The sequence below is a fragment of the Clupea harengus genome, chromosome 20 (assembly GCF_900700415.2).
Source record: "Clupea harengus chromosome 20, Ch_v2.0.2, whole genome shotgun sequence".
Taxonomy (NCBI): domain Eukaryota; kingdom Metazoa; phylum Chordata; class Actinopteri; order Clupeiformes; family Clupeidae; genus Clupea; species Clupea harengus.
The window spans coordinates 22,919,921-22,932,891 of NC_045171.1; the positions used below are offsets into that span (position 1 = coordinate 22,919,921).

Below are 12,971 nucleotides of genomic sequence, written 5' to 3' on the forward strand. Positions count from 1 at the left end.
ACGTTTAAGGACGTAGATGAAGATGTGATCACATTTTAGATCAAATGTATGCAGATATACAGAAAATTCTAAAGGGTTCACAAACTTTCTAGGACCACTGTAATAGAATTTAAACACTAACACTAACCCTTTCTAGCACCACTGTAATAGAATTTAAACACGAGCACCACTGTAATTTAATTTAAAGACGAGCACATAGCCCTATTTAGAGTTTATTTATTATAATGACCAATTAGCAATGACATTTTCCAGGAAATCTTCTGTTCGTGTATACAAATATACACATGTATTGTTTGCAATAAATCAAATCAAATCAAATCAAATTGTATTTGTATGCCGCATTTCATACCAGGAGGTAACACAATGCGCCTCGCAGAAGGAAAGGGGGGTTGGGGGGGGTGTGTTACAAACAGAGAGACACAGATTTTCCACGGATAAATAAACCGATAAATATTACAGCGAGTGATAGACGATGTTTCATGTTATTTTGTAATGTACTATGTATGCTGTAAAAAGATAATTGCTATTCGTTGTTCTACAGGGAATGGTCAGGGAAATGGTGGATCAAATGGAAATGGCAATAACCCAGGTAAGTTCAGCCTACAAGCACTCGTCCACACAACGATTCATTAACATTGAGCATTTCTAAATCTTTATTTTGTGTATTTGTTGAACTGGGTCCACTTTATTACGTTTAAGGACGTAGATGAAGATGTGATCACATTTTAGATCAAATGTATGCAGATATACAGACAATTCTAAAGAGTTCACAAACTTTCGAGCACCACTGTAATATAATTTAAACACTAACCCTAACCCTTTCTAACACCACTGTATACACACACACACACACACACACACACACACTGTAATATAATTTAAACACTAACCCTAACCCTTTGTAGCACCACTGTAATATAATTGAAACACGAGCACATAGACCTATTTGGCATTTGTTTATTATAATGACCAATTAGCAATGACATTTTCCAGAATGTCTTCTGTTCTTATATACAAATATAAACATATATTATGTGCAATAAAATCAAATCAAATCAAATTTTAGCGTGGCAGGTTGTTTTGTTTAAAGTTACAGTGATTAAATTTCAAAGTAGTTATTTAAGTTAAGTTCATCCTCTATGCCCTTGGTGCCTTTGTGGAGTTCATGTGAGCTTCTAGATTGTGCCTGACAGACACGCAAGTGCCTAGTTCTGCAAGTCTGTAAATCTACCTGTCCACATTGCTCAGTCCCAACAGCATCTTTTAAGGGTTTGTGGTGATTTTTGCAGCAGCCATAAATATCATCTGGAATTCTCAAAAATGTCGCACTGGCACTGGCACTGGCACTGGCACTGGCACTGGCACTGGCTCTGGCTCTGGCTCTGGCTCTGCCGTTTCACACTGGCACTGGCACTGTATACACACACACTGGACACATACACACACACACACACTATAATAGATTTTAAACACTAACCCTAACCCTTTCTAGAACCTCTGTATACACACACACTGGACACACACACACACACACACACACACACACACACTGGACACACACACGCACGCACGCACACAAGCACGCACGCACGCACACACACACACACACACACACACACACACACACACACACACACATACTGTAATAGATTTTAAACACTAACCCTAACCCTTTCTAGCACCACTGTAATAGAATTTAAACTCGAGCACATAGCCCTATTTGGCATTCGTTTATTATAATGACCAATTAGCAATGACAATTTCCAGGATATCTTCTGTTCGTATATATACAAATATACACATGCATTGTGTGCAATAAGCGTCCTTTAGTGTTATTTTGTAAAAACTATGTATACTGTGAAAAGATCATATCTATTCGTACAGATAGTTCAAGAAGGTGTGGTTGGGGGCCAGATCATGGACCAAAAAAAATTATCAATAAATCAGGTGAGTTCAGCCTACAAGCACTCGTCCACACAACCATTCATTAACATTGAGCATTTCTACATGCCTGTTGAACACTAGTATAGGAAAGCAATATTATCTAGTCACATATAAGCACATAGTCCTATTTCATTTGTTGCCCTAATTTTAGCGGGGCGGCTTTTTGTTTTAAAAGTTACGGCGATGACTTCCGGCTGTGCAATGTAAGAGGGCGCTCACGCTTTGGGATAGCTTCCGCATATTTCACAATTTACGTGCACCACTTCGACGTTTACCCTATGTCACCGTATTCATTATTTAAAAAGTAAACTCGCCTACATTCTGATACCATTCAACTGGCTTACAATGTCGAGACCACGACAGGGAAAACATTCTTCTGCAACTCAATCAGCATCAGTAGCTAAGATGGCGGAGTTGCTAACTGTTACTAGCCTGGTGCAGGAGCTTGAAAAACACAAAATAAGCTTGGCCGCAGAACTCAAAACGTTCCTCTCGACATCTTAAGAGACCTCCCTTACACCTATACGGACGTCTCTCGACACAATCAGCGCTGCATTGGACTCTCACAACCAAAAGATAACGACCATTGAAAATATCCTTTCAACCCATAGTGATGAGCTAGTCGAGCTAACAACAAGACTTGATCAACTGGAGAAAGCCAATGCTGCACTAGCATCCAAAGCAGAGGACCTTGAGAATCGTTCCAGACGACAAAATGTAAGACTCGTTGGCTTACCTGAAGGTCTGGAAGGAGGTTCACCGTTGGAATTCATTTCGAAGCTTCTCCAAACAGTTATTGTTAGAGATGTTTTCCCCAAATATCCAGAGTTGGACAGAGCACACCGTACACTAGCTCCGAAGCCTGCCAGAGGACAACGTCCGCGAGCCATCATCGTTAGATTCCATCGTTATCAGGATAAGGAACGTGCAAGACCGCAGAGGGAAGACCTAAAGTTCGACAGCAACAGAATCCTGTTTTTCCCTGATATGAGTGCAAGCCTAGCCAAGCAACGAGCGACATTCAAGGACATCAAGGCCAAACTCTATGCCGATGGAATTGTGTTCTCCCTACGCCACCCTGGTCGCCTGTGCATCACCGTCAACGGGGACAAACATCTCTTCGACACCCCGGCAGCAGCAGAAACATTCTACGATCAGATAAAAGGGAACTTTCCAGCCAACACTGATGAAGAACAAGGCTAAATGATGCCTGCCACATTTTAAAGGTTTGAAATGCTGATCTTGGATAATTGATAGATCGCCTGAATCGCGCTTTAGACTGAAACTTAAAGGCGAGTTTTGTGTTCAATAACCGTATCTACTAGGGTGAATTGGGTTAGCGTAGGAAGAGATTTATTTTATTTTAGAAAAAAAAGAATGTTTTATTAAAAGTGCACTTATGTATGCGTTCAGTTATGGGAGCAAATTTCTTCGTTTGTTAGATAAAGGAATCGTTTGTACTGCATTGTTAGGAGTGGTATTGTGTAGTAGACCTGCAGCTCGCTTCCAAGGAAGGACGAGCATAGGCTTTGAAGACACCGGCAGACTGTTCTAATGCTGCTGGGCTTATTCTTTTTCTGTTTTTCTTCATGGGGAGGGATGTGTGGGGGGGTATGTTGGTCACACCCTTTCAATATAAATGTCATGAGTATCTATTATGTGTACAACTGGTTTCATATACTGTCTTTGTTCGTTTATCACATATTTTCTTTTATCATATACATTAGTATACATGAGTGAAAGAAATACTCATGGTAGGATAGATAAGCTACAGGTCAAATTAATTTCATGGAATGTGAGAGGACTAAATGGTCCTGTTAAGAGGGCAAAGGTTTTTCAACATCTTAAACTACACAGGACTGACATTGCCTTCCTCCAGGAGACTCATCTCAAGATACATGATCATACAAGGCTTAGGCGGCCATGGGTAGCACAAGTATTTTATTCATTATTTGATTCAAAGGCTAGAGGGGCAGCCATTTTAGTTTCTAAAAAAATTCAGTTTATTTTAGAGAGTATAATACCTGATCGTAATGGGCGCTTCATCATTGTTTCAGGCAGATTATTCCATTTACCTGTTACATTAGTCTGTGTGTACGCTCCTAACTTTGATGACGCTGAATTCATGGCTAGACTCTTATCCTCTATCACAAATATGAATACACATCATTTAATTCTTGGAGGGGACCTAAACTGTGTAATGAACACTCAGTTGGATCGCTCAAGCCCCAGAGTGACCAATCTATCAAAAATGGCGATAACACTACAGTCATTCATGGAGGATTATGGAAGCTGTGATTCCTGGAGATTCTTACATAATGACACTAGAGCTTACTCATTCTACTCACATGTACATCATGTCTACTCAAGGATAGATTATTTTTGTATTGATAAATAATTACTACCATCTATACACTCCATTGAATATTCAGCAATAGTCATATCAGATCAATTCCCCTGTAGTGATAGATTTCAGATTTGACTCCCCATCAGTGGGAAACCCACAATGGAGACTCAATACATCGTTACTGTCCAATGATGTCTTATGTTCTACCATAACACAAGCCATTGAAAACTTTTTGTGTTTTAACTATTCAGAAGAAATGAATTCATCATTACTTTGGGAAACCCTAAAAGCCTCTTACTCTAATAAGCAACGCAGAAAGACACAAACAGACATAATCGATAAAATATCTGAAATCGATAGGCAATATGCAATAAATCCTACTCCAGAGCTACACCAACAAAAAGTTAATCTCCAAACTGAGTTTGATCTCACCTCTACAGAGAATGCAGAAAAGAACATACTGAGGTCTAAAGGGATGCTGTATGAATATGGCGACAAGGCAAGCAGTCTCTGCTGGCCCTCCGGCTCAAACACCAAGCAACATCATGACACATTGCACAAATTAATGATCAGTCAGTTGGTCTTACAACATGTCCCCTGTAGATCAATGCAGCTTTTAAAGCATACTATTCCAGACTTTATACTTCTGAACCTCCTCCTACAGACTCAAACATGAACACATATTTGGACAACATAGACATACCAACTATTGAAATTTTAACACAGTTATCACTAAATCAACCAATAACCCTAGGGGAAATATATGACAGTATTAGGGAAATGAACAATGGCAGAACTTCTGGGCCTGACGGTCTGCCCTCTGAGTTTTACAAAAAATTCTCCACTCATTTAGCCCCTTTATTACTAGATATGTTTAACCATTCCCTGTCTACAGGAACACTGCCAAAAACTTTGACGGAGGCGTCTATTTCAGTCATCCTTAAAAAGGATAAGAATCCTGCGGAATGCAGTTCCTATCGACCTATATCACTTCTTAATGTTGATGTTAAAATACTAGCAAAAACTCTGGCGAGAAGATTGGAAATCTGTCTTCCCTCAATAATCTCTGATGACCAAACTGGCTTCATCAGAGGTCGTCAGCTATCATCAAATATAAGACGTCTATTAAATATTATCTCTGCCCCATCCAATGCCACAAAGCCTGAAATAGTGCTCTCATTAGATGCGGAAAAAGCCTTTGACAGGGTAGATAGGGAGTATCTGTTTAAGGTACTGGAGAAATTTGGGTTTGGGAAAAAAATTCATTTCATGGATACGCCTTCTCTATTCATCCCCCCTTGCCCGGGTTAACACAAACAGGCAGTACTCAACATATTTTCCCCTGTCTCGTGGAACCCGCCGAGGGTGTCCACTATCACCACTGCTGTTTGCCCTTGCTATCGAACCGTTAGCCATATTGCTGAGAACATCAGCACATCTGCAAGGTATCAGACGGGAAAATATTGAGCATCGTGTCTCCCTGTATGCAGATGATTTACTAATTTATATAACAGATCCCAATGCCTGTTCTAATGAAATAATACAGACACTAGAGGAATTTGGTACATTTTCAGGCTACGAAATCAATCTCCAAAAAACAGTGTGTTTCCCAATAAGCTCTAAAGCCAAAACAGATACCTTTCAATCTTTCATCAGAAAGTGTTCAATATCTAGGGATTAATATTACCGATTCATTTCAGGGGTTACATAAAAATAACATTGGCAAACTAATGAATAAAGTGAAAACTGACCTACAGAAATGGTCCAAGTTGCCATTGTCATTAGCGGGCAGAGTACAAACTATAAAAATGAATGTCTTTCCAAGACTTTTGTTCCTTTTTCAATGTCTACCTCTCTTTCTGACAAAATCATTCTTCAAGAAGCTTGACCAAATTATCCTCCCACTCTTGTGGGCAGGCAAGGCTGCCAGAATTAACAAAAGCGCTCTGCAGGCAGCAAGACAAGAGGGTGGCCTGGGCTTACCAAATGTCATGTTCTACTACTGGGCAGCAAATATACAAAAAATACTCAGCTGGTGGTATGAGAGTGAGTTGGACTGGTGTAAAATGGAGTCCCTCTCCTGCCACACCTCCTCACTTGTAGCTCTAACATGCTCCCCTTTACCATTGTCAGCCACAAACTATACTTCAAACCCTGTAATCTTGTCAACCTTGAAAGTATGGACACAGTTCTGCAAACACTTCAAACTAAACAATTTCATCCATTATGCAATAATCATAATTTTTTACCTTCAAAACTTGACTCTACATTTACACTTTGGAAGGAGAAAGGTATCACATCATTCCGAGATCTGTTTTTAAATGGGATATTTGTCGACTTTAAAAGTTTTTCGCATGAGCATGACCTACACCAAGGCAACTTCTTCCGCTACCTCCAGGTTCGCAGTTTTGTCAAAGATAATTGCAGCACATTCCCATCTCTGCCTGCAGATTTACCAAAGATTCTTGACAGACCTGAAAGCCTGACAAGGATGGTGTCTAAGTTATACACAAATATCCTTCAATCGAACCCCTCACCGCTGCTCAAAGTGAAACAGCAGTGGGAAAATGAGCTAGGAGTCCAATTTCAAGACCCCTGGTGGGAGAGGGCCAAATTACAGGTGAATTACTCTTCATCCTGCGCCCGTCTTAACTTAATACAGTACAAAGTATTGCACAGAATGCATTTCAGCAAAGCCAAATTAGCAAAGTTTTTCCCTGGCACGAGTGATGCTTGTAATAGATGTGCCTTTGTCCCCTCTGACCTAGCCCACACCTTCTGGTCGTGCTCAAAGCTAACAGGATTCTGGAAGAACTTCTTCAAGATTATATCTGAGGCTCTAGACACAGATATCACTCCCTGTCCATTTATTGCCATATTTGGAGTGCCCCTGAACCATTCTCAATTTAGTAAACAGAAATTAAATGTTTTAGCATTTGCCTCTCTGATTGCCCGCAGATGTATCCTTCTACAATGGAAGTCACCCAAACCCCCAGCAGATAAGTCTTGGGAGACTGATCTAATGTCATTCCTTAAGCTGGAAAAGCTGAAAAAATCAAATTCTCACTTAGAGGGTCGACTGGGAAATTCTACACTACATGGCAGCCTCTCCTCTCATATTTTGATAATGTAGCTACGACTCCTACTACTTAGAATTAAAGTACCAGTACCAGTTGTACTGTTGCAGATACTTTGATTGATTCGATACATTGATAGAGAAAGGTGGACCAACTTGGGATGGGAGCGTGGGTGGGTTTTTAAGTTTTGTATATGTTTCTTTCTTTCTTGTATATCTGTATGTCTGTATAAAAAAAAAAAAAAAAGATGACCACACAGCTAATTGTACAAGATCTATGCTATGTGATGTGATGTGTTTCAATAAACAAATGTATATACATTTTTTTTTTAAAGTTACAGCGATTAACCCAATTTCAAAGTAGTTATTTAAGTTAAGTTCATCCTCTACATGTGCCTAGTTCTGTAACTGTGAAAATCTAACTTTCTGCATTGCTTAGTCCCAATCATTTTGCTCAATAAATAAATTATGATAGAAGAATTTTGTATGTGTATTTGTTGAACTGGGTCCACTTTATTAAGTTAAGTTCATCCTCTATGCCCTTGGTGCCTTTGTGGAGTTCATGTGAGCTTCTAGATTGTGCCTGACAGACACGCAAGTGCCTAGTTCTGCAAGTCTGTAAATCTACCTGTCAACATTGCTCAGTCCCAACAGGATCTTGTGTCTCCTGGTAAAGGGTAAGGCCTGTACTCATGCTGTGACCTCCCTGAGCAGCAATAACCTCAACCAAAAGTTTCTGTAACTGTTGATCAGTCCCATACATTGGCTTGGAGGGATCTTGGCCCATTCCTCCTTACAAAACTGCTCCAACTCATGGATGTTGCTTCTGTGCATGAACTGATCTCTTCAGGATTAAGTTCTGGACTTTGACTCAGCCATTCCAAAATATTCCATTTCTTCTTCTTTAACCATTCTTTGGTAGACTTACACTTACACACTTGTGTGTTTAGGGTCGTTGTCTTGCTGCATGACCCATCTTCTGTTGAGCTTCAGTTCACAAACGGATACCCTGACATTCTCCTGTAGTATTTGGCCGGTACCATCCAGAATTCATAGATCCGTCAATGATGGCAAGCCGTCCTGGTCCCGAGGCAGCAAAGCAGCCCCAAACCATGATAATGCCACCACCGTGCTTTGTGGTTGGGATGAGGTTCTTATGTTGGAATACAGTGTTTGTTTTTCGTTAAACATAACGCTTCTCATTTAAAACGGGACTCATCCGTCCACAGAACATGCTTCCAATAGCCTTTTAGCTCATCCACGTGGTCTTTAGCAAACTTAAGACGGGCAGCAGTGTTCTTGGAGAGTAGTGGCTTCCTCCAAAATTTTTAATGTTAGATCATTTTGCTCAATAAATAAATTATGAAAGAAGATTTTTTGTGTGTTGAACTGGGTCCACTTCATTAAGCTTTAGGACGTAGATGAAGATGTGCTCACATTTTAGATCAAATTTATGCAGATATACAGAAAATTCAAAAGGGTTCACAAACTTTCTAGCACCACTGTAATATAATTTAAACAAGAGCACACAAGCCCTATTTTGCTGCATTCGTTTATTATAATGACCAATTAGCAATTATATTTTCCAGGATATCTTCTGTTTGTATATACAAATATACACATGTATCGTGTGCAATAAGTGTTCTTTAGTCTTATTTTGTAATGTACTATGTATACTGTAAAAAGATAATTGCTATTCGTTGTTGTCTACAGATAGTTCTACAAAGTGTGGTCAGAAACCCCGGCCAGATAATGGATCAAAAGGAAAAGGCAATAACCCAGGTAAGTTCAGCCTACAAGCACTCGTCCACACAACCATTCATTAACATTGAGCATTTCTACATGCATGTTGAACACACGTATGTGAAAACAATATGATCTGAGGTCACATATAAGCACAGAGTCCTATTGTATTTGTTGCCCTAATTTTAGCGGGGCGGGTTGTTGTGTTTAAAGTTACAGCGATTAACCCAATTTCAAAGTAGTTATTTAAGTTAAGTTCATCCTCTACATGTGCCTAGTTATGTAACTGCACATTTAACTTTCGGCATTGCTTAGTCCCAATCATTTTGCTCAATAAATAAATTATGAAAGAATGTGAATTTTGTAAGTGTATTTGTTGAACTGAGTCCACTTTATTAAGTTTAAGGACGTACATGAAGATGTGATCACATTTTAGATCAAATGTATGCAGATATACATAAGATTCTAAAGGGTTCACAAACTTTCTAGCACCACTGTAATAGAATTTAAACACTAACCCTAACCCTTTCTAACACCACTGTATACACACACACACTGGATGTATTGTGTGCAATAAATCAAATAAAATAAAATCTAAGTTTAGCGGGGCAGGTTGTTTTGTTTAAAGTTACAGTGATTAACTCAATTTCAAAGTAGTTATTTAAGTTAAGTTCATCCTCTATGCCCTTGGTGCCTTTGTGGAGTTCATGTGAGCTTCTAGATTGTGCCTGACAGACGTGCAAGTGCCTAGTTCTGCAAGTCTGTAAATCTACCTGTCAACATTGTTCAGTCCCAACAGGATCTTGTAAGGGTTTGTGGTGATTTTTGCAGCAGCCATAAATATCATCTGGAATTCTAAAAAATGTCACACTGGCACTGGCACTGGCACTGGCACTGGCATGCACTGGCACTGGCACTGGCACTGGCATTTCAACCCGGCACTGGCACTTCACACTGGCACTGAAACTGGCACTGAAACTTACACTGAAACTAACACTGAAACTGTCTTTCATTACCCCAGATTCTGCAAGGCGAGCTAATGCCTCGTCTGTGAAGTCTGGTATGAGGTGCACTGAAGAATTACTGAATGTAAAAGGACCATTTGTTGATGTTGTGAGGTTTGTAGCAGAGGCCTTAGCACGCACAAGTAGCCAACTAGTTAACTGGCCGAATCAGCGGGAACTAGCAAAGAATTAGCATACAGACCCACTGATGACATTTGTGCATTAGCTACACAGCATCACATGAGATAAAGACACATTTACCAAACACATTTACTTTGATTGACATTAGGGACCTTTCAAAATGTCTTCAAAAAAGGGGCAGCCTGGGCACACAGCAAAGAGCTACACATAGCATAGTTTTGATTGGCTGTAGATCACACAACAAAGAGCTACACGTAGCATAGTTTTGATTGGCTGTAGCTCACACAACAAAGAGCTACACGTAGCATAGTTTTGATTGGCTGTAGATCACACAGCAAAGAGCTACACATAGCATAGTTTTGATTGGCTGTTGCTCAGCGACTTTCACTCAGAGAGACAGAGCAGACAGTGCAACATCACATGTTCGGATTAACTAGGTTAGGGTATATAAGGGTTAGGGTTTATATAATATAACATTGATGTTTATGTTAATTGACACTTTATATAACATAATATTTATGTTTATGTTAACTGACACTTTATATAATGTAATATTAACGTTTATGTTACCCATTTCCATCAGAAGGGTGAGCAATGCCTGTCAGACAGCATGTCACTGCAGTGTGCTCCTTCTCTCTGGTGCAGGTCAGTGGAGAATCTGGAGAAGTTGTTGAAATGCGCTGATGTCAATGATTCAACATCGTTCACAGATGACAAAGTTGTTGCACACATTTACAAGCTAAAGAACTTCAGGGATCGGTGTCCCCGTCCCCAGGTCAGTGAATCTGTCAATAGAGTCAATATAGAACAATCAACTTATTTACCACCATATGTTTTGTGTTGATTTGTGTTAGTTTGTATTGTGCTTTGGCAGATTCTCAGTAAAGCCTCTAATGTTGCTAGAAGCTTCTTGAAACAAGGTTAGGGTTAGTGTTAGTGGTTATCTCCCAGGGTTAGGGTTAGTGGTTATCTCCCAGGGTTAGGGTTAGGGATAGGTAAGGTTATCTCCCTTACTCATAACATAATGTAGCGTCATGCAGAGTCAGTCGTATCTTTGGCTTCTTTGCCATTTATTACCTCAGGCATAAGCATTCCATAGCACACACAGAGACACAAGCATTCCATAGCATACACAGAGACACACGCATTCCATAGCATACAGATATATAGAAAGGTAGACTGGCATTTATATGAGCATTTATACACGGGCACTCAACAAAGGGCAAGGGTCGATAAGACGCAAACGGCAAGGGTCGATAAGACACAAAGGGCAAGGGTCGATAAGACGCAAAGGACAGGGGTCAAAAAGATGCAAAGGGAAAGGGTCGATAAGACACAAACACTTGTAAAGAGACAAGATATTCCAGAGATGAGTAAACAGATAAATATTACAGCAAGTGATACGCGATGTTAAGTGTTTTGCAATGTACTATGTATGCGGTGGAAAGATGATTTCTATTCGTTGTTCTACAGGGAGTGGTGGGGAGCCAAATCGTGGACCAGGTGAGTTCAGCCTACAAGCCCTAGTCCACACAACCATTCATTACATTGAGCATTTCTACATGCCTGTTGAACACTCGTATGTGAAAACAATATGATCTAAGGTCACAAGCACAGAGTCCTATTTTATTTGTTGCACTAATTTTAGCGGGGCAGGTTGTTCATTCTCTATGCCCTTGGTGCCTTTGTGGAGTTCATGTGAGCTTAAAGATTGTGCCTGACAAGTCTGTAAATCTACCTGTCCACATTGCTCAGTCCCAACAGGATCTTGTAAGGGTTTGTGGTGATTTTTGCAGCAGCCATAAATAGCATCTGGAATTCTCAAAAATGTCACTCTGGCATTGGCGTGCACTGGCACTGGCATTTCACACTGGCACTTGCACTAGGAAAACCCCACTACGCCACAAATGCTAAACAGATGGACTCTGATGTCTAACAGAAAATACACGCTAACGTTAACCAAGGAGGAAAAGGTATTCGTAATTAGAACACAAAGCTTAGAATTGAACGATAAATCATTTACTCTTGCATCCACACAGCATTTTGGCACACAACTACGTCCAGAACACACACACACACACACACACACACACACCACCCAGAACACACAAACACACACACACACACACACAACATGCTCGCTGCGCTGCGCTGCGCTGCGCTGCGCTGCGCTTACGGTAGATGTAACAACAGCTTCACTGTGTACTCATAACATTACAGAATATCAGAATATGCTGGAGAAATGTGATCGAGTTTTGCTTTTGACTGTTCGCCAGTTAGCTCAGAAGCTTCAGATAAAAGCCCTTTACCGCCACTTTGAGTAAAACCACTTACAGCATAACTGTTCTTCAGGTTCCAGGTCGGTTCCAGTTTGGTTCCGGTTTGGCAGATATTGACCTTCCCACTGAGCTTCTGAATGAGGAAGAGGAAAACACAATGGCCTTCTGTCTGATCCGTTCTCCCATGAATTTTGAGGTCAGTCAAGCCTATAGTACATTCATATCCCTTACTTCCCAGTAAGACTAAGTCCTTATCCAGACTTAACCCTAACCTAATTATGCTATGGTAGTTATGTGGGCAATATCCCATAGCCTTTTTCAATAATGCTGCCTTGAGTTACACAAGTATATTTTGCCTTCACCCAAAGCTACCCAAAATGTGTAATGCAGTATCCAACGATACGCGTGTACAGTGTGCATGGAACCTTCAGTGCTTC

At 40.3% G+C, this 12,971-nt stretch overlaps 1 protein-coding gene and 1 long non-coding RNA gene across 2 annotated transcripts in view; both read left to right on the plus strand.

Moving 5' to 3' along the window:
* Positions 1–1,747: 1,747 nt before the first annotated feature.
* On the plus strand, positions 1,748–11,025 carry LOC116217960. Its single transcript, XR_004162620.2, has 4 exons — positions 1,748–1,947; positions 9,081–9,149; positions 10,132–10,228; positions 10,901–11,025. It is a non-coding gene; the product is annotated as an uncharacterized LOC116217960 (long non-coding RNA).
* A 1,609-nt stretch (positions 11,026–12,634) lies between these two features.
* Positions 12,635–12,971, plus strand: part of LOC122133835 (adhesion G protein-coupled receptor G3) — a 2,323-nt gene continuing 1,986 nt past the window's right edge. Inside the window, exon 1 of the mRNA XM_042710778.1 lies at positions 12,635–12,730. Within this exon, the coding sequence (XP_042566712.1) occupies positions 12,692–12,730 (39 nt within the window). The 5' untranslated portion in view covers positions 12,635–12,691. The remainder of the gene's footprint in view (positions 12,731–12,971) is intronic.